Source organism: Dendrobates tinctorius, unplaced genomic scaffold, assembly GCF_039654945.1.
Source record: "Dendrobates tinctorius isolate UK_male_01 unplaced genomic scaffold, ASM3965494v1 ptg000070l, whole genome shotgun sequence".
NCBI lineage: Eukaryota > Metazoa > Chordata > Amphibia > Anura > Dendrobatidae > Dendrobates > Dendrobates tinctorius.
The window spans coordinates 65,518,280-65,541,112 of NW_027361738.1; the positions used below are offsets into that span (position 1 = coordinate 65,518,280).

At 49.0% G+C, this 22,833-nt stretch overlaps 1 protein-coding gene across 6 annotated transcripts in view; it reads left to right on the forward strand.

Annotated features, from left to right (window-relative positions):
• Positions 1 to 22,833, forward strand: part of ARHGAP21 (Rho GTPase activating protein 21) — a 165,370-nt gene that overhangs the window by 73,767 nt on the left and 68,770 nt on the right. For all 6 annotated transcript variants that reach the window (XM_073581785.1, XM_073581781.1, XM_073581782.1 and 3 more), the window contains exons 3-6: positions 652 to 676; positions 13,037 to 13,129; positions 14,596 to 14,674; positions 15,511 to 15,565. In XM_073581785.1, the coding sequence (XP_073437886.1) occupies positions 652 to 676; positions 13,037 to 13,129; positions 14,596 to 14,674; positions 15,511 to 15,565 (252 nt within the window). The remainder of the gene's footprint in view (positions 1 to 651; positions 677 to 13,036; positions 13,130 to 14,595; positions 14,675 to 15,510; positions 15,566 to 22,833) is intronic.

Below are 22,833 nucleotides of genomic sequence, written 5' to 3' on the forward strand. Positions count from 1 at the left end.
GCACCAACATGGACCACCTTCACTGGTGAGCTGAATTTGGACTGTAAGACGGATCCCCATTTGACACTTTTTTTCCCCCTATTTTCCTTCTGAAAATTTGGGGTGCGTCTTATGGTCCGGAGCGTCTTATAGTCCGAAAAATACGGTAGTTAGGTCATACCTGCTCATTTTGTCATGGCGTGTGCTTCATTTTCGTTCAGTCCCTGGCGAGAACCAAAACGGTGCCACCCCTTTCCACAGGCTATATCCTATATCTGATATTACAATTGATTCCTATTACTATGAATAAGAATACAATGCAATACCCCACACAACCTATGGAAAAGTGTGGCGCTGTTTTGTAGTAAAAATAAATGTTCTTAAGACCAGGTTTACACTGCCGACATTCATTCAGTCTTGACGTCCAGACCAGGTTTCTTGACCCAAACTCTCCATCCTCATAAAGATAATATGAGGAAAAAATACCCTGTATATAGAGCGAGAAAGCATAGATCCTATTTGTCCAGTGCAGAAGGTGGGTGAATGACCCACAGACACCCGATCGCCCCTGTGCCCTGCTCCCAGATGTGACCGTATTACTTATTACACACTAGAGCTCTATGTCCATTTCGTTATAAATGCTGATTTGTCTTCTGATCTTATGTCTTACAGGATGAAGAAAATGGAACCCGTGGAGGTGAGTTAATCTTCCATTTGCCTGTCTGTATTACTACGTTCGTGACTTTAAATCTCTCAACTGCTCGCGTACTGCTAAATGACATGACCTGTCAGGAAGGTCCACATGGAACACTGCTGGGATGTCTTAGAATGTCATTTCAGAGCCTTGAGCCCTTGCAGCTGCAGGAGCCGGCTGTCCGAGACCAGCAGTCTCTCCATATAGAAGGCGGGATGGTCTATTACCATCTCTGCCTTCCTGATTACTGGTACACACTGTGCTAAGGGATCACTGTGTACACAGATTAGAAAGTGTTGTAAAGCGTTCTCCTCTCTGGTCCCAGGAATCGTGTGATGTGACAGAGCACAAAAACCTGAATTTGTCCTGCAACTGGGGCGAATATACCAGACCTAGTTACAGGGGAAATCTGCAATAATAATGTATTTTAAATGTTAAAAATGCCCCCTTTTAAAGATCCTTTTATGATCTTATAGGGGTGCACATGGTGTGTAAAATGAGAAAAATCAAGGAACAAAATAAATGAAACACCATAAAAAGCCACCACCAGTCCGAAGCGCATTCTCTAGTCTTCCTCAGTCTGAAAAAAAACCAAAACCGAATACTCTGCATATCTATTCAGAAATAATTCTGTAATGGGAAACACAAATTGGAATGTTTTTTTAGTTATCCTTTGTGGCAGTTAAAAAAAAAAAAATTTTTTAAAAAAATTAATAAAGTAGGCATCAACATGGAACATACCTGGCTGTGAATGGGGGGTAGAAGGCCTGGTCTTGAACCACTTGGGGGGGGGGGGGGGGGGGGGGGAATTGTGGACTAAGCGGGGCCATTTACGAAGATGAAAAGGGATAATCCGTGCCGTGAATCTGCTCATCACAGTGGTGTTTGCGGAAACGCCTGCATTCTTCTGTTTTTGCAGTGCTGATGGGGAATGCGCAGGCAGCCATGACGGCGGTGTGAGCCCGCTGACAGCTCCTGTTTGTGTAGGATATTCACTGAAGAGGCTTTTGGCTCGGGGCGCCTCTTCCAGCGTCCCCATCTTTTGTTCTTTCCTGTCCTCTTTGGGGGGGTTATGTTTATACAAGGAAAATCCCACTTAAAGGTCTGAAAGCATCTGCCGTTTATGTGAATTCCTTATAGAGCGTCGGGTCCTTAGACAACGTCGTGTTTGTTTTTATCCTTTAGCTACGGTCTTATAAGTGCAGAACAATAGACGGCGGTCACATTCTGCTGTGCGGGGTGGAAGCTGGAGGTCTGACTGTAGGGCACGAGCTGCGTACGTGGAGGAGGGTATGTGGGTCAGTGCGAGACGGACCGGGGTGCAGCTCAGGACCCTCGGATTGTGGTGGGAATCCCTTCTCATAAGGTGATCCCATATTAAGGTCAGTGGGAGACTGACCCCAGGAGAACCGCAAAGAAGATCATTAAAGGGTTTGTCTAGCGTCACTGACTTCTGCATCAGATGCTTGCACAATTGCCAAGTATTATGCACCTGTCCGATTAATTAGGACTACTTTCTACTAATGCAGTAATAATGGTGCTGATCGATCCCGTTAATGGATTTTCTGATAAGAGCGTTCCTAGGATATGCCATAATTTGGGTGGAGGTCTGACCTCTAACCTTGAGATTTCCTTATTTATAGGATGGAGAATAATTTACTTATCACTGGGACCCCCCCCGCACATGGCACTGGAACAACAAAAAGCCAGCTTTGCAGCCCAGTCCTGATCAGCGCCGTGGTCGCATGCGCAGCTTGCACTTTATTCACTGTCTATAGGGCTGCTGAGCGCTGCGCATGGCTCGGTCTCCCATACACAATGAATGGAGCAGCAGTGGCCATGTGTGATCTTGGCACTCCACCTCAGCTGCAGAGGCGTTGGGACCCTCAGTAATCAGAAAATAAGTCTATGCTGCACATTAGTAATTATCGTCTTTCCGAGGAAACTCCTTTTCATTCCTGTCCATGCAGGGGATATGGAGTGCTGCTCTAGAAAAATGGAGCATGTATACATGAAAATTATTCAGCTCAACATTTGCTCACTAATGGCCTCCTGCTAAAACAAAGGTAGAGAACCTTTTCTGCCAAGGGCTATTTATGCCTTCCTTCAGGGGACGTACAAAATCTGCTTATAAAGGATCCAGCTATATTTGGTCAATCATTTAACTCGCCCCGAATGTGACAGCTGGAGCTGCTTCACTTTGCTGCTGCGGTGATGGGTGGTATTGTTGATGCTACTCGTAGCGGCTTTTCCAGGTTGGCGTCGACCTGGAGCGCATTCGACTCTGCAATTTATTTTGTAAAGAACTTGCAGCAGTAGGTTGTACCGAATACAGATGAATCTTACACTGTATGTATACTCACAGTAGGAAATTCATCATTACTAGCATAACATAGAACTGAAGCAGTGGCAGGTCGGCTGTCTATACATCACGTGGGAGACACCGAGACTGGTGTCTATACATCACGTGGGAGACACCGAGACTGGTGTCTATACATCACATGGGAGACACCCCGAGACTGATGTCTATACGTCACGTGGGAGACACCCCCGAGACTGGTGTCTATACGTCACGTGGGAGACACCCCCGAGACTGGTGTCTATACGTCACGTGGGAGACACCCCCGAGACTGGTGTCTATACGTCACGTGGGAGACACCCCCGAGACTGGTGTCTATACGTCACGTGGGAGACACCCCCGAGACTGGTGTCTATACGTCACGTGGGAGACACCCCCGAGACTGGTGTCTATACGTCACGTGGGAGACACCCCCGAGACTGGTGTCTATACGTCACGTGGGAGACACCCCCGAGACTGGTGTCTATACGTCACGTGGGAGACACCCCCGAGACTGGTGTCTATACGTCACGTGGGAGACACCCCCGAGACTGGTGTCTATGCGTCACGTGGGAGACACCCCCGAGACTGGTGTCTATGCGTCACGTGGGAGACACCCCCGAGACTGGTGTCTATGCGTCACGTGGGAGACACCCCCGAGACTGGTGTCTATGCGTCACGTGGGAGACACCCCCGAGACTGGTGTCTATGCGTCACGTGGGAGACACCCCCGAGACTGGTGTCTATGCGTCACGTGGGAGACACCCCCGAGACTGGTGTCTATGCGTCACGTGGGAGACACCCCCGAGACTGGTGTCTATGCGTCACGTGGGAGACACCCCCGAGACTGGTGTCTATGCGTCACGTGGGAGACACCCCCGAGACTGGTGTCTATGCGTCACGTGGGAGACACCCCCGAGACTGGTGTCTATGCGTCACGTGGGAGACACCCCCGAGACTGGTGTCTATGCGTCACGTGGGAGACACCCCCGAGACTGGTGTCTATGCGTCACGTGGGAGACACCCCCGAGACTGGTGTCTATGCGTCACGTGGGAGACACCCCCGAGACTGGTGTCTATGCGTCACGTGGGAGACACCCCCGAGACTGGTGTCTATGCGGCACGTGGGAGACACCCCCGAGACTGGTGTCTATGCGGCACGTGGGAGACACCGCCGAGACTGGTGTCTATGCGGCACGTGGGAGACACCGCCGAGACTGGTGTCTATGCGGCACGTGGGAGACACCGCCGAGACTGGTGTCTATGCGGCACGTGGGAGACACCGCCGAGACTGGTGTCTATGCGGCACGTGGGTGACACCGCCGAGACTGGTGTCTATGCGGCACGTGGGAGACACCGCCGAGACTGGTGTCTATGCGGCACGTGGGAGACACCGCCGAGACTGGTGTCTATGCGGCACGTGGGTGACACCGCCGAGACTGGTGTCTATGCGGCACGTGGGTGACACCGCCGAGACTGGTGTCTATGCGGCACGTGGGTGACACCGCCGAGACTGGTGTCTATGCGGCACGTGGGTGACACCGCCGAGACTGGTGTCTATGCGGCACGTGGGTGACACCGCCGAGACTGGTGTCTATGCGGCACGTGGGTGACACCGCCGAGACTGGTGTCTATGCGGCACGTGGGTGACACCGCCGAGACTGGTGTCTATGCGGCACGTGGGTGACACCGCCGAGACTGGTGTCTATGCGGCACGTGGGTGACACCGCCGAGACTGGTGTCTATGCGGCACGTGGGTGACACCGCCGAGACTGGTGTCTATGCGGCACGTGGGAGACACCGCCGAGACTGGTGTCTATGCGGCACTCCCACTGTCTGTGATATACATTTTATACACCACTGAGCATTCTCATGGTCTAGAGGTTCTTCACCCCTGTGTCAAGTGGAGATTAGACTTTATTTTCCTTGTGGTGATCGTGTGCGTTTTCACATTCATCATTAAGGTGGCTTTTCATCAATATGGATTGGTGGAATTGAAGGGACGGCTCTGGGTTTTCAGGAGTTACACCATTTTTGAGGAGTGCTAGTGCATCCTAATATCACTACTGTAATCTTCTGTCCATCTTTGTGAAGCCCCCGGCGGTGTTGTGATCGCGGCTGTAGTGTGTGGCCACCTGTGACTCGGTGCTTTTTCTGACAAGCCCTCTGCATTCCCTTCATAATAGCAGTAAGGGAATGAGTGACGGTGATGCGGTCATGACCCTCATCTTCTCCTCTGATGACTGGGATGACACCCATGATTTGGTTCAGGAGAGACGTTTCCTGTCATCACCGTGTCTGTCCTTGGGGTCGGTGTGTGTCATGGCGCTCCCGCTCGTTTGTCAGCAGCATCTCTTCATTCACGGCCATTCTGATGTAAAGTCCTGGGGGACCATGATAAAAATCCATCTTTGGGCACCCCCCCCCCCCTGCGTAATCATTTCTGGGACCCATAGGAAATGAAAGCGATGGATATTCACCCTCCATGTTGATTCTGCTATTTCTGGTGGGTCGTGTGATATTTTTGTGTCATGGGACCGCTGCAGCCAGTCAGCGGCCGCTGATCGGCTGCAGCCTTTAAGAGTTTTGTCAGCACCAGCAGCATTGCTGTTCTGTTACATCGCCGCTATGGTAGTAGAGTATCGATTTTTATTTTTATAGAAGTGAATAAGTGGGATCTGTCCAGTAGTGCAACCCCTCTAAATTAAATACGGTCGTTTATATAACGGGGCGGACCTGACCGCACGTTGTCACATGTGGCAGCAGTGGTACGGCTGCTGTGAAGCCACTTGTCCTGCCATCAAAAAATATTGCATTTTTCTTTCTCAGAAAATCTTGAGATCGCGTGTAGAAGTCGTATGCAAATTAGGCAGGCAGTGTATAGGGGGTGTGGAAGAAGCAGTCCAGGTGTATTGACACGCCCCCAGTGCACTTCTCATCTGTTTGCATATGACTTCCAGACTAGATTTCTTATGACTGGCCATCAGACCTCAAAAAAAAAAAAAAGTGTCACAGGCTGCTGGGATACAGGGGGCTGTTTGATGGGGTTGCATTTACCATTGTGGTGGTCACTGCTGAGCTTTGACTTACTCTAATGGTGTATATTGCACAGACACTTTTGCAGAATATAGATCTACTCTACGGTCGACTACATATTCTGTGATGACTGGAATAGGACTGGTATATTGCATCCAATCACGTGCTTGCTTTTTTTTTTTTTTTTTTTTTACTTTTGAAACACTTGGTTTTATTATTTGGAATAAAGCGCCATCTAGTGGACGTTTAGGTACATGCAGCTGTATCTTTCTAATCACTTGCGCATCACGCATTGACTTTTTTTTTTTTTTTTGGACCATTTTCAGTATGTTCCCACTAATTTCTAAAATGACAAAATCCACAGCTATAAATTGTACCATGTAAAGAATTTAAAGCAGATATTCAAGCCATCTACTGACTGCTTGTGACAGCGTCTAATTATGGCCAAGGTGGTGAACTTTTCTTCTTGTAGTGAAACTTTGAGGTCGTGGTAATGTCCTATTTTACCGTGACTCACCGGCATCTCTATGGAGCTTGGTTGTATCCAACTCTTCCATGTAGATTTTAATTGGGAGAATGATTAGGTACATAGCACGGCCCACGTACCCATTGGTATTTCCACGTGCCTCCGTTTTTCCCACACACCTGGCATGTTGCATTCTTTTTTTTTTTTTTTTTTATGTGAAAAGGTCACCAGACTGCACATTACAAACTGTATACATTTAATAGGTGTCCTAAACCAGAAAAGGCTGGTGTACTTACTTTGATAATCCATTTCAGAATCCTTCTTGAGTGACTATTACTGGACCTCGCCGAGTCACCATGCAGCGGCACCTCCGGGCCATGGACCGCTCAGGGGCCATGAGGTTTGCACTGTTTATATTGGCGCCCTCTTTTCTGCCCCCCTGGAGAGGACTTGTGAATGTATTTGCGGCTCTGGCTGTAATAGGATATTATTTACCAGGAGATGGCATTCCTATTAATGGGGACGCGGAGGATCCGTCATGTTACCCATGTCAGAAATGCAGCAGTTAAGAATAGTCCGGCATCTCGGGAATGTGGCGCTGCCGGAGAGTTGTTGCCTTTCAGATAATTGTGGTGATATTTTGGAGTGAAGTTGTGACCGTGCTGGATTTACGTGTGACCAAGTCTGGTCCTGTGCACGCCATACATATGGATGCACACGGCAACATACATGTGTATCTGTGTGCAATAAACAGTAAAGTCCCATACGGGTCACAGGGAAAGGTTTTTCGTGTGGATAGGTAATGCGCACGTCAGCGCAAAAAAGCATGTTTTTTTTAAAAAAAAAAAAAAACATGCTCAAAACCGCACACAAACGCATGATGCGTTTTTTTATATGCGTTTGCACTGCGCACAGTGCGCGGCGCAAAAAAACTCAAGTGTGAAAGTAGCCTTACCCAGGCGTAGTGCCGCTATGGTCGTTGCGCCTAAATTCACAGACTGAGCTGCTTTGACCTGCAGTACCAGGCATGACCAGAATGGTAGGTGTGGTGCTGTCTGGGTAAATAAAGGGCTCCCTTAAACTGCTGGTGGTGTTGGAAGTTGGAGCCAGACCATTAAAGGGAGAGTTCACTACAGTGATATTGATGACCTCTCTTGAGAGTAGCTCACCAATATCGGATCGTGGTGGTCCGAAACACAACACCCCCCTGTAATTGACTGTTTTTTGTTTTGGTGGCCGGATGCTACCAGTGGCGTAGCTAAGCATCGCTTCACATGATGATTAGCCACTGATAGACTGTGTGGATCAGCGCCATGCTTATTGGAATATCTGCAGAACCCCAGCAGTGACCACCACACCGTTCATCAGAGCCGAGATCAGCTGGTCAGAGGGGTTGCAGCATCGGAGGGTCTTCTAATAACACTAGGATATGTCATCATGTTATGGTAAGTGGAGGTCTGACTTATGTGAAGGGACTGCAGGACTGTATCCCCCGGTCCTGTTTCCCCCCCCTGCAGCACAACACCATATACCTGACTAGTGCTGTATTTCCATGCTGTTTTAGGGAAAGCTTAGACATGGCGCATGGCGGAGCTAATCCAGTGCTGCATCGCTTTCATTTTTGGGGGCATTGAAGGTTCCCAGAAGTCTGATCCCTATGGATTATGCATTGATGGCAAATTTTCCATCGCTTTACAATATGAAGATGGGTCCCAGAAACCCCCGGTCATAAAACCCAGTGAATAATGTTCTACTTGGGGTTTCATGTCAGAAGCCATCTTGTCCTTTTCCAGAGGGTCTACAAAATCCCCTACACCGGGTAATATAAGGGAAACACTTTAAGGTCCTGATCACAAAGGGGTCTTTCTGTATTACTAAACCTGAGCTGCTCAACCCATCACGGACTCCTTTGGACGTCCGTTTTCCATGTAGGTATTGTGTGTTGTAGATACCCAATTGGGCAAGTTCTGTCTGTAGAACGGGGCCTAATTGTGCCCATGAGCAGGGGCTCTCCATGGTAATGTAAGGTGAAAGCTCTGGACACCACTGCTGTCTGACACCGAGCATGCCGCAGATGAAAGAAGCCATGCTAATTATCCAGAAATGGCTTCTAGTGAGACCTCCGAATTGGTATAAATAATGAGATCCCATTAGTGCCGAGTAATTGGCCGAGCACAGGTGCACCTTCAAAGGAGACCTTCTAGACCGGAGGTTCCTGGACACTTACTACATCTCCATACTTTTACAACCTTATGTGTTCACCAAATATTCGGTAACCTCCGTAGCCCGGCGTCTTTTGGACACTGCATCAATGTAAATGACTGAGGAATTGATTGAAATCTGATCCGGTGTATCCAGAGTTTGCCGAGCATGCGATCAAAATTACAGATGAGAACATTGGAATGGCTAAAAAAGCCAGCGTTTTATGAAATAATTGACCCATGAGTAAGGGTTAATTTAATCTTGATACTGGAGATAACCCAAAATGATTCCACTTTATAGTTTAAGTATTTGCTTAGTACCTGCCAACGCTCTGCCCCGACCCCCGGGAAAGCCATGGACGGGCTGGGATGGGAAGTTTTTGAAATGCTGGAGAAAATATATCGGCACTAAAATGAGCGGTCCTTAAGGTCAAGTTTTTACTTTTATACATATTTGGTCCTTTTGTGATGTCTAAATAAATGAAAGCTTGATGTTTGGACCACTGATGGGCTGAAATGTGTTCAGTGTAGACCACCGCTGTCCTCCCAACACAATATCATCACACGAGATCAATCGTTGAAAGCAGGCGATATCACAGCTCACCCCCTCTCTCTGCGCCGGTCCTTCCCGGCCCCCCCCCCCCCTCTCTCTGCGCCGGTCCTTCCCTGCCCCCCCCTCTCTCTGCGCCGGTCCTTCCCTGCCCCCCCCTTTCTCTGCGCCGGTCCTTCCCTGCCCCCCCCTTTCTCTGCGCCGGTCCTTCCCTGCCCCCCCCTCTCTCTGCGCCGGTCCTTCCCTGCCCCCCCCCTCTCTCTGCGCCGGTCCTTCCCTGCCCCCCCCCTCTCTCTGCGCCGGTCCTTCCCTGCCCCCCCCCCCTCTCTCTGCGCCGGGCCTTCCCGGCCCCCCCCCTCTCTCTGCGCCGGGCCTTCCCGGCCCCCCCCTCTCTCTGCGCCGGTCCTTCCCGGCCCCCCCTCTCTCTGCGCCGGGCCTTCCCGGCCCCCCCCTCTCTCTGCGCCGGGCCTTCCCGGCCCCCCCCTCTCTCTGCGCCGGGCCTTCCCGGCCCCCCCCTCTCTCTGCGCCGGGCCTTCCCGGCCCCCCCCCCATCTCTCTGCGCCGGGCCTTCCCGGCCCCCCCCTCTCTCTGCGCCGGGCCTTCCCGGCCCCCCCCCCCCTCTCTCTGCGCCGGGCCTTCCCTGCCCCCCCCCCTCTCTCTGCGCCGGTCCTTCCCGGCCCTCCCCCTCTCTCTGCGCCGGTCCTTCCCTGCCCCCCCCCCTCTCTCTGCGCCGGTCCTTCCCTGCCCCCCCCCTCTCTCTGCGCCGGTCCTTCCCTGCCCCCCCCCCTCTCTCTGCGCCGGGCCTTCCCGGCCCCCCCCTCTCTCTGCGCCGGTCCTTCCCGGCCCCCCCTCTCTCTGCGCCGGGCCTTCCCGGCCCCCCCCTCTCTCTGCGCCGGGCCTTCCCGGCCCCCCCCTCTCTCTGCGCCGGGCCTTCCCGGCCCCCCCCTCTCTCTGCGCCGGGCCTTCCCGGCCCCCCCCCCATCTCTCTGCGCCGGGCCTTCCCGGCCCCCCCCTCTCTCTGCGCCGGGCCTTCCCGGCCCCCCCCCCCTCTCTCTGCGCCGGGCCTTCCCTGCCCCCCCCCTCTCTCTGCGCCGGTCCTTCCCGGCCCTCCCCCTCTCTCTGCGCCGGTCCTTCCCGGCCCCCCCCCTCTCTCTGCGCCGGTCCTTCCCGGCCCCCCCCCTCTCTCTGCGCCGGTCCTTCCCGGCCCCCCCCCTCTCTCTGCGCCGGTCCTTCCCGGCCCCCCCCCTCTCTCTGCGCCGGTCCTTCCCGGCCCCCCCCCTCTCTCTGCGCCGGTCCTTCCCGGCCCCCCCCCTCTCTCTGCGCCGGTCCTTCCCGGCCCCCCCCCTCTCTCTGCGCCGGTCCTTCCCGGCCCCCCCCCTCTCTCTGCGCCGGTCCTTCCCGGCCCCCCCCCTCTCTCTGCGCCGGTCCTTCCCGGCCCCCCCTCTCTCTCTGCGCCGGTCCTTCCCGGCCCCCCCCTCTCTCTGCGCCGGGCCTTCCCGGCCCCCCCCCCCTCTCTCTCTGCGCCGGGCCTTCCCGGCCCCCCCCCCCTCTCTCTCTGCGCCGGGCCTTCCCGGCCCCCCCTCTCTCTCTGCGCCGGGCCTTCCCGGCCCCCCCCCCCCTCTCTCTCTGCGCCGGTCCTTCCCGGCCCCCCCTCTCTCTCTGCGCCGGTCCTTCCCGGCCCCCCCCCTCTCTCTGCGCCGGTCCTTCCCGGCCCCCCCCCTCTCTCTGCGCTGGTCCTTCCCGGCCCCCCCCTCTCTCTGCGCCGGTCCTTCCCGGCCCCCCCTCTCTCTCTGCGCCGGTCCTTCCCGGCCCCCCCCTCTCTCTGCGCCGGGCCTTCCCGGCCCCCCCCCCCCCTCTCTCTGCGCCGGGCCTTCCCGGCCCCCCCCCCCTCTCTCTCTGCGCCGGGCCTTCCCGGCCCCCCCTCTCTCTCTGCGCCGGGCCTTCCCGGCCCCCCGCCCCCCCCTCTCACCTGACGTTCTGTATTTCCGGATCTTGGGTTGGTTCATGTGCTGATTATCTTTATACACTGGTGGTTATCCTGCATGGTAGCCTCTTCATTAAAGGGGTTCTCTGGGAGGAGACGGGGGCGTCTGACTGCACAGGTTTCCATCAGTGTGATAGCACCGGGCCGTTTTCATTCAGTCTTTACCTCTCTTGATAAAGCATATGAATTGCTAATTCAGAGGTATTTAGGAATTTATTTTTTCTTTTAATGTTTTTTTTTTTTTCTACTTCTTGAGAATCCCACTGGTGACATGGCTTCCAAATCACTCCGCTCTCACACGGGAACGGTTTTCATTTGGATTTTTTTCCCTTTTCTACACAAAGATCCACATTAAAAATGTCAGTGTGAACGTACCGCAAATAATAAAGGATTTGATTGTATTCGGTCAGTGATGCATGAGTCTGCGTGCGTGCTGCGGACCCAAAACGGCTGATAGTTTTTATTTTTTTATTTATTTGGATTGTTGGAAAATTTGCTTCATCCTTGGTCACAAAAATAGTTGTAAAACTTTTTTTTAAAAAAGTTGTTGCCCAAAGCACCACAAAACTGCAGCTAATGGGACAGGTAGTGTAATGGTATGGGCCCCCTTTTAACCCTTTCATGCCGCAGCCAATTTCCGTCTTTGATCTTGCCTCCCCTACTGGAGCAGTGTGATGATGGCTTATTTTTTTTTTTGCGGGGCAAGAAGACATTTTATTAGTACCATTTTGGGACGGATGTGACGTTTTGATCGCTTGTTACATCATTTTTTGCAGAATTTCAATGGCCACAAATACATAATTTTGGCATTCATATCCCCCCCCCCCCCCCCCCCCCCCCGTTTATGGTGTTTACCGATTGGGTAAATTATTTTTATATTTTTATTGAACTTTTCTGAATGCGGCGATAACACTTGTTTATTCTCAGTGGGGAAAAATAAAGGGCATTTGAACTTTTCTTTATTTTTCATATTTTTTAAACTTTTTTTTTTTTTTTACTGATTTTTGTTAGCCCCCTTAGGAGACTTCACACTTGTGCAATGTGCGGCGATCAGTGTCTCCTTTGAAGCGCGGTCCCAGCACCTGACACCCCCTTCCCTGGCTGTGATGATGACCCACCAGCAGCCCGCATTCATGTCATGGGTGTGACAATGGGCAGGGGTTAATGACACGGCAGCACGGTGGCTCAGTGGTTAGCGCTGCAGCCTTGCAGCGCTGGAGTCCTGGGTTCGAATCCCACCAAGGACAACATCTGCAAGGAGTTTGTATGTTCTCCCCGTGTTTGTGTGGGTTTCCTCCGGGTACTCCGGTTTCCTCCCACACTCCAAAGACATACTGATAGGGAATTTAGATTGTGAGCCCCATCAGGGACAGTGATGATAATATGTTCAAACTGTAAAGCGCTGCGGAATATGTTAGCGCTATATAAAAATAAAGATTATTATTATTATTATTAATGACACGCGTGCATGTTAAATGCCTCTGTCAGAGATTGACAGCGGCATGTAGCAAGTTAACAGCTGTCGCCTGCCCGGTATGGGGCGGGGTCGCTGCATGAGCCTGCTCCATACTCCCGTTCATGATATGCGCCGTACATGTATGGCGGATGTCATGAAGGGGTTAACCATTACATCTTAAAAACAAAACAAAAAAAAAAAAACATAAGTTCTGTAAGGATTTGTGATTGCTTTGTAGTGGGCCTCTGGTGAATATTACATCCACATTGTGGGACCAGTGAGAGTCATATTGTGCGAGTCCTTCATTGTAAAGATCTACATCTCTTCCATAGGAAGACCCAGAAACCGGTTGGAACCAATGGACACCATATTTGTGAAGCAAGTTAAGGAAGGCGGTCCAGCACATGAAGCCGGGTTATGCACAGGTGATTTATTACTTTTATGTTAAAGGGAATATTTAGTCAGAAAATGACTTATTTACATTTAAGATTTTATGTTAAAATTGAAAATAAAATGTAAAGGGGTTTTCCACTTTCTGCAGAGTGGACCCCAAACATGTGAAATATCCAAACCAGATGATGCTCTCCTTCCCCCACTCTAGTTTTGGCAGAGAGTCGGTGCTGGTCCCGGAGATAGTACAGCTGGGTTTCAGTATTTTACATGCCTGAAAGTGTTTGGGGTACTTTGCCAAACATAGAAAACATTTTATATATTTTAAGTTTTTATCCAACTTTACATATTACTGTCTATATAATAGATATAAGAATTATTTCAATGTTACCACTGACCACTAGGCCTTATACTAGATTCATACTGTACTGTGACGAAGACTTTTCAGCAGTCACATTATCATCACAGACTGGACTACAATGATTGGTAACATCTCTATATATCTATATCTCTCACAATTGGTGGTCACATCTCACCTCCCCCTTCTCCTGTAGAATGGCTGACTGATAATGCCTCTATATATGACTGACAACTCGTCTATACACAGCAGATAATGCAGAATCCACAATAGATGTCACAGCTCACCTCCTCCTGTACTATTAGCACCTCTATACACAGTAGATAATACAGGATCCACCTTTCACGATAGATGATATTACAGCTCACCTCCTCTTCCTGTACAATGACTGATCACTTCTCTATATACTGCAGATAATGCAGAATCCACAGTAACTGATATCACAGCTTACCTCCTCCTATACAATGACTGATGACTCATCTATATACAGCAGATAATACATGATCCACAATAGGGGATGTCACAGCTCACCTCACCTTCCTGTACAATGGCTGATAACGCCTCTATATACGGCAGATAATGCAGGATCCACAATAGGTGTTGTCACAGCTCACCTCTTCCCCCTCACTTCACAATTGCCTATATTAGAGCATACCCAGTTTATACACACGCCGTCTGAGCCTATTGCTGCCAGTGTTCATATATTTTGAATAATATAAAATGGTCAAACATTTAACATAAAAAACTGATTTAAACGTTCGGTGATTTTCTGATGACGATCCCTCTAAGGGTAAGCGCTCGCACCACATAGATCAGCAGACCTCTAGAGGACCGTGGAAATGAATGGAGTTTTAAAATCCATATTCACATATAAAGGAATAGGTCTATGTGGAACTAAGGGCACGGCGCAGCGTTTCCCAGTCGCAACACTCGAATTCTGTTGCGGATTTTCCCTTCTCCAGTAGGTAGGACAAATCCACAAAAATTTACAAATTTGTGCCAAATTTTGCTCCCAAACCTGCAGTGAAAACGGCCCAGAGTGTCTGGATTTAGCCGGCGTCTGCCTGTTGGATTACCCTTGTAATGTGGTTTTTCGATGTCCTCTTGTGACCGGAGTCATTGTATAGAATTCTTTCCTTTTAGGGGATAGAATCATCAAGGTGAACGGGGAGAGCGTCATCGGGAAGACGTACTCACAAGTCATTGCTCTAATCCAGAACAGGTATGTGCTGTGTCGTGTCTGCGTGTACGGGGGTGGGGGGGTGTTAATCTCCTGCTTTTATCATCTACTGACAAAAGTTTCCTGAAACTTTTATTTTTATGCATCATCAGATTCTGCAGCACTTTTCATCCGTCTTATAAGTGATTTTGCAGCACGTCTTTCACTGTCGAACAGAAGTGGCGCCGATTTGCACTAAAATTTTATGGCAATTTCTCGTGTAAAATCTCCAAATGCTGCTGGTGCTTTGGTGGGGCGAGCCCAAGGCGGAATAGCTCCCGCTACTACTGTGGCGGAAGGAGTCAAAAGTTGCTAATGTTATCTTATATATGACGTGTGCCAATAGGTGACCACTAGTGATGAGCGAACGTGCTCGGGTAAGGTGCCATCCAAGTGCACTGGTACGAACCGAGTGTCTTCGGAGTTCAACAGCCACAACAGATGCAGGAATTGTCTGTTTGTTGGGCAATCCCTGTATGTGTTGGAGCTGTCGAACATATAGCCGGAGACACTCGGTTAGCACCAGAGCATGCTCATATAACACCTTATCCGAGCCGTTCGCTCATCACTAGTGGTCACCTATCGGCACATGTCATATATACAGTAGGATAACATTAGCAACTTTTGACAACCCTGCTACTCCTATTTTCGTGTCGGCCTTGTTTACCCTCACATGCCAAAGAGGTTTCCAAATGGGAAGAGAGGTCTAATTTTTCAGATCAGTGATTGGTGAAGAATTTTGAGACGTTTTTAGGGCATAAATAGGCTCCTGCTAAGTTTTCAGCAATATGCCAACAAAGATCAAACTAACCATGACGTAAAATGTTTTTTTTTTGCAGTGATTCCACCTTAGAACTTAGCGTGATGCCAAAAGATGAAGACATTCTCCAGCTGGTAAGTGTCTACCTGTATGGTAACACAAGATGTCACCTCTTCTCACAGGCTGTTGTTGTTGTTTTTTTGTTTTTGTTTTTTTTTTTTTTGGGGTGGGGGGGGTGTGAAGGCTTTTAGGCTTTAACGTTACTACATTCTAAGTCTATGTTCACACTGAAAACGCCCATCAGCATATGTCAGGTATCTCCATAGGTGCCTATTTACTCAAAGGCCAAAAGTGGCCAAGTAAAGACCTACAAAAGCAGCCAGAAAGAAGGCCGCACAGGGCACGCTTGGAGGGTCACTGCGGTAATGGAAACTGCATTGACATTAAAAGACACTGCCTCTGTTACTGAACTGATAGGAAGACTGTAATTTTAAGTCTTGAGATCCCAACAATGACTAATTTGAATGTGCATTTCAAATTGTAATTTTTATTTTTAATTATCCCCCAAGCTTCGCAAAGTAATGATTTTTTTTTTTTTTTTGGGGTAACTAATTGCCTCCTCCAAAGTTTTGTTTCACATGGCAAGTTTGTGCTTCTTTAGAAGCTGGTTTTAGCTGCTGCTCAACAAAATCTGTACACTATATTCAACCAATCAGAAATACGAGACTTGCCTCGACTGTGCAGGAGACTTTATTTTTCTGAGCCTTTCTGTTGCCAACCTTGTACTTACACAGGCAACTCTTGATTCTTTAGAATATAGCATAGGGATTTTTTGTGGTGCAGCAGTTAAAAGCCTTTTCTAAAGGAACGTGAGCCGGGTGCTGAAACTCCACTGCAGCATTTTGTTTGAGATTAAAGGAAACAAAATAGGGTAATGAAATGTCACAGAAATTCTTCATAGCATTGCAAAGCCTTGAGGATAATGGAAAAAAAAGTTTTATTTTTTAACAGTGTGATAAACCAGAAAACCTATAATGCGCAATAGTAGAAGTTATGGTTGTTTGTGGTATTGTAGCTCAGTTTCATTCATTTTAAAAGTATTTAGTTCACTAGACACAATCAGTAACCGCTGTAACAGTTTACAAAGGACTCCATTGCTCCCTTAGAAACTGCTCTCATCTGCTGCTCTGCAAAATTCTCTATGTTCATAGAAAGCAGCCATGTTTTTTGTTTTAATACTAGGCAACTGCTCTTTACTAATGTAAAATGTAGGAGAATAAAAAATATAACTCTTGGCATGTGTGTTTATAACAGTCGTAGTAATTAGGGCACAGGTCAGATCAGATCGCAGATTGATGTTTTGTGTAAACCCAACCTAGATCTTGCAGGAGCGGCGTGCATGCCAACAAATTGAAGTTGTGTGGAGAACATGTTGAAATAAGTTTAATTGTTGTTTTTGACTTTTGCCTCTGTCTCATCGTTGTATTGAGCAATGCATGATGAGAGTCAAGGAGGTGTTTCTGTTGGCAAAATTGTAGCGTAAATTCAATTTCTCAGCACATTTTTTTTCCTTCATATTTTTTTAATTCTCTTTGTAAATAAAGAGGACTTATCACTTGCTTTGCACCTGTTAAAATATCTGAGCTCTTCTGATTCTATTGCTCTTTCCCGTTTTGCGCTGCGTCGCTCCATTAAAGAGATATTCACATTTGTTTCTTCTGGAGTGCAATATGTGAAATCTCTGCTTTGAATCCCAACTGGGTGATTCTTCAGTCGTCTGGGGGTGTGCGCTTTCACCATTCTATTTCAGATGTTTCCAATCACAGCTGTGATTGGCCGCATCTGGCGTGGGGTGGTGAAGCGCATGCCTCAAGTAAAGACTGAAGAAACACCCAGTTGAATTACAAGCAGAGATTTCACATACTGTGCTCCTGAAAAAACAAAAGCGAGTATCTCGGCAATAGAGCCACGCAGCGCAAAAAGGAAAATAGCGTCAGAATCAGCGGACCTCAGGGTATTTTACAAAGTATTTCTCTTTTTTTTTTTTTTTGTTTGAGGAGTCACCAGTCCTCTTTAATAATTGCCTCTGTTACATTGGTAGAATGTAAATAATCAGCTTAGTTTTACTGACCATGGACAACACTGTTAAATAAATGTAAGGACGTACAATCAAATGATCGCACATTTTAAGCCCCCTAGACAGGCTAAAAAATAAGTTTCAGAATTAAGGATTTGCAGAGATCTTTGCCCATGATATGGGACCTGTCCCCGTTTATTGGCTGAGCCGGTGTTCACCACGTTCTATATGTGTTGGTGATGCCTTTTGCTGCCAGCACAGTTAGGCTGCCCAGAAATCTGCCGTCCCTCCCCCATCCTGTATATTCTGTACTGATGAATCGTCAGCGATCCATTAATGATTTGTGATTACGATGACGCTGGGATCATCACGTTGTAGAAGGTGAAGCCTCTGGGAATGATCAATTTTCTTTTATGCAAGAGCCCAAGTCTCCGGTAAGAGCTGCCTGCACGGCGGAGTATGATCCTTAGCGTGTTCTGTCAATCAGCCGACTCGTTGCCACGGTTACTCGCAGCCTCTCTCGTTACCTAATTACAGACTTGTGCTACATGTTTTGTACATCAACCTATACAACATGAATCCTGGCTCTCGCTTCTGTTTCTTTCGTTAACTGCTAGTTCTCCAGCTGAGCTGTCACCAATCTTCATCAGAACCTCCACCCTATTTATAGCATTAGACTAGAGTTTCATTATTTTCTGTAATTTTTGTAGACTTTTTTTTTTTTATTCTTTTGTAAGAGTGCTCATTTATTTTTGGGAATGACATTTTTCCATATTTATAGAGTAAGAGCTTATGGCCAACAGATGCCACTGTATAGAGCGAGCCTATGGCCAGCAGATGCCACTGTATAGAGGGAGCCTATGGCCAAGAGATGCCAATGTATAGAGCGAGCCTATGGCTAAGAGATGCCAATGTATAGAGCGAGCCTATGGCTAAGAGATGCCAATGTATAGAGCGAGCCTATGGCTAAGAGATGCCAATGTATAGAGCGAGCCTATGGCTAAGAGATGCCACTGTATAGAGCGAGCCTATGGCCAACAGATGCCACTGTATAGAGCGAGCCTATGGCCAAGAGATGCCACTGTATAGAGGGAGCCTATGGCCAAGAGATGCCAATGTATAGAGCGAGCCTATGGCTAAGAGATGCCACTGTATAGAGCGAGCCTATGGCCAACAGATGCCACTGTATAGAGCGAGCCTATGGCCAGCAGATGCCACTGTATAGAGCGAGCCTATGGCCAGCAGATGCCACTGTATAGAGGGAGCCTATGGCCAAGAGATGCCAATGTATAGAGCGAGCCTATGGCTAAGAGATGCCACTGTATAGAGCGAGCCTATGGCCAACAGATGCCACTGTATAGAGCGAGCCTATGGCCAACAGATGCCACTGTATAGAGCGAGCCTATGGCCAACAGATGCCACTGTATAGAGCGAGCCTATGGCCAACAGATGCCACTGTATAGAGCGAGCCTATGGCCAGCAGATGCCACTGTATAGAGGGAGCCTATGGCCAAGAGATGCCAATGTATAGAGCGAGCCTATGGCCAGCAGATGCCACTGTATAGAGGGAGCCTATGGCCAAGAGATGCCAATGTATAGAGCGAGCCTATGGCTAAGAGATGCCACTGTATAGAGCGAGCCTATGGCCAACAGATGCCACTGTATAGAGCGAGCCTATGGCCAAGAGATGCCACTGTATAGAGCGAGCCTATGGCCAGCAGATGCCACTGTATAGAGCGAGCCTATGGCCAACAGATGCCACTGTATAGAACGAGCCTATGGCCAGCAGATGCCACTGTATAGAGCGAGCCTATGGCCAGCAGATGCCACTGTATAGAGGGAGCCTATGGCCAAGAGATGCCAATGTATAGAGCGAGCCTATGGCTAAGAGATGCCACTGTATAGAGCGAGCCTATGGCCAACAGATGCCACTGTATAGAGCGAGCCTATGGCCAGCAGATGCCACTGTATAGAGCGAGCCTATGGCCAGCAGATGCCACTGTATAGAGGGAGCCTATGGCCAAGAGATGCCAATGTATAGAGCGAGCCTATGGCTAAGAGATGCCAATGTATAGAGCGAGCCTATGGCTAAGAGATGCCAATGTATAGAGCGAGCCTATGGCTAAGAGATGCCACTGTATAGAGCGAGCCTATGGCCAACAGATGCCACTGTATAGAGCGAGCCTATGGCCAAGAGATGCCACTGTATAGAGCGAGCCTATGGCCAGCAGATGCCACTGTATAGAGCGAGCCTATGGCCAACAGATGCCACTGTATAGAGCGAGCCTATGGCCAGCAGATGCCACTGTATAGAGGGAGCCTATGGCCAAGAGATGCCAATGTATAGAGCGAGCCTATGGCTAAGAGATGCCACTGTATAGAGCGAGCCTATGGCTAAGAGATGCCACTGTATAGAGCGAGCCTATGGCCAACAGATGCCACTGTATAGAGCGAGCCTATGGCCAGCAGATGCCACTGTATAGAGGGAGCCTATGGCCAAGAGATGCCAATGTATAGAGCGAGCCTATGGCTAAGAGATGCCACTGTATAGAGCGAGCCTATGGCTAAGAGATGCCACTGTATAGAGCGAGCCTATGGCCAACAGATGCCACTGTATAGAGCGAGCCTATGGCCAGCAGATGCCACTGTATAGAGCGAGCCTATGGCCAGCAGATGCCACTGTATAGAGGGAGCCTATGGCCAAGAGATGCCAATGTATAGAGCGAGCCTATGGCTAAGAGATGCCACTGTATAGAGCGAGCCTATGGCCAACAGATGCCACTGTATAGAGCGAGCCTATGGCCAACAGATGCCACTGTATAGAGCGAGCCTATGGCCAAGAGATGCCACTGTATAGAGCGAGCCTATGGCCAAGAGATGCCACTGTATAGAGCGAGCCTATGGCCAGCAGATGCCACTGTATAGAGGGAGCCTATGGCCAAGAGATGCCAATGTATAGAGCGAGCCTATGGCCAGCAGATGCCACTGTATAGAGGGAGCCTATGGCCAAGAGATGCCAATGTATAGAGCGAGCCTATGGCTAAGAGATGCCACTGTATAGAGCGAGCCTATGGCCAACAGATGCCACTGTATAGAGCGAGCCTATGGCCAAGAGATGCCACTGTATAGAGCGAGCCTATGGCCAGCAGATGCCACTGTATAGAGCGAGCCTATGGCCAACATATGCCACTGTATAGAGCGAGCCTATGGCCAGCAGATGCCACTGTATAGAGCGAGCCTATGGCCAGCAGATGCCAATGTATAGAGCAAGCCTATGGCTAAGAGATGCCACTGTATAGAGCGAGCCTATGGCCAACAGATGCCACTGTATAGAGTGAGCCTATGGCCAAGAGATGCCACTGTATAGAGCGAGCCTATGGCCAGCAGATGCCACTGTATAGAGCGAGCCTATGGCCAGCAGATGCCACTGTATAGAGCGAGCCTATGGCCAGCAGATGCCACTGTATAGAGCGAGCCTATGGCCAGCAGATGCCACTGTATAGAGCGAGCCTATGGCCAGCAGATGCCACTGTATAGAGCGAGCCTATGGCCAAGAGATGCCACTGTATAGAGCGAGCCTATGGCCAAGAGATGCCACTGTATAGAGCGAGCCTATGGCCAGCAGATGCCACTGTATAGAGCGAGCCTATGGCCAGCAGATGCCACTGTATAGAGCGAGCCTATGGCCAGCAGATGCCACTGTATAGAGCGAGCCTATGGCCAGCAGATGCCACTGTATAGAGCGAGCCTATGGCCAGCAGATGCCACTGTATAGAGCGAGCCTATGGCCAGCAGATGCCACTGTATAGAGCGAGCCTATGGCCAGCAGATGCCACTGTATAGAGCGAGCCTATGGCCAGCAGATGCCACTGTATAGAGCGAGCCTATGGCCAGCAGATGCCACTGTATAGAGCGAGCCTATGGCCAGCAGATGCCACTGTATAGAGCGAGCCTATGGCCAGCAGATGCCACTGTATAGAGCGAGCCTATGGCCAGCAGATGCCACTGTATAGAGCGAGCCTATGGCCAGCAGATGCCACTGTATAGAGCGAGCCTATGGCCAGCAGATGCCACTGTTAGGGACCACTGGTCTATATAGTAGAAAGGAGCAAGCCTATAGCCAAGAAATTCCACTCTAAGCCTTTATAGTAGAAAGAGTGAGCCTTATTTGGTGATTTTTGAGGGTCCCAGCGGTTGGACTCCCACCGATCTAAAACCAATCTATACTGTATATAGGTGAGATTTTTTTCCAACTGGAATACTACTTTAATTCTACCATACACTGCCAAGTAATACACAACACAAGTGTGCTGAGCGGCGCCAGTCTGTACCTGCCCACTTTATAGGAAATACTGCTGATATCTACTATTAAGAGTCAAGACAATCGTGTTTTTTTTTGTTTTTTTTTGTTATACCTTTACACCAGGGGTGGGGAATTTTTTTCCAACTAAGGGCCATTTGTATATGTATACAATCCTTCACGTCTTACACTTTAATTACATGTGTGCACGCCCCGCATACCGCACACTCATTCACACACCGATACCAATCAGTAGCCAGGCTCAAGGCATGCATCCTCGTCACATTCTCATCCCACTACTCGTATTACTTACATTTTTAAAAGGTCAATTAGTTTGTTGGGTTTTTTTTTCCAGATTTTCTAAAGTATGCCACCACTTACTAATTTATGGGGGTCTCCCTGCCTTCCTCCATCCTCGGTGTTTCCCTGCTTTGAGGCGCCCATCCACTTTGCTGGGTTGCAGTACTGAGCTCCCTTAAAGAGTAACCCTTTAATTATATGCTAAGCATGTCAAGATGAGGAAACTTAAAGCCACAATGCTCCTCTGGGAAATATGCTAATTATGCAAATTCTCTCTTCAGAGAGGAAGAGGACTAGAACTCTAGATCTCACACTTTGCACTGACGAGGGGCAGTACCCTGAAACACTGTCTGCAAATTGAGATTCTGGCTTGGCTTTTATCCTAAGTCATGTAACGAGGCTCGTTAAAGGGTTGATAATGACTTGTAGGCTTGCTACTTCCAATAGGTGGCACTAGAGTTCTAGTCTTCTTCCTCTCTGAAGAGACAATTTGCATAATTAGCATTGTTCGGGCTTGAAACTTACGTCCATGCACTTAATGCATTGCATATTTTATTAACTAAGGGACAGTAAAGAAAATTGTAGTCTTAGTATTTTATTAGTATTTTTATTATTGTAGTATTTTTAGTATATTTTTATTAATTACCTCTGTGGTGGCGCTGTAAGGAGAGTCTACACATAGCGCTGCATTCCCTTATATATTTCAGCTGATCTGTTTTGGGAAA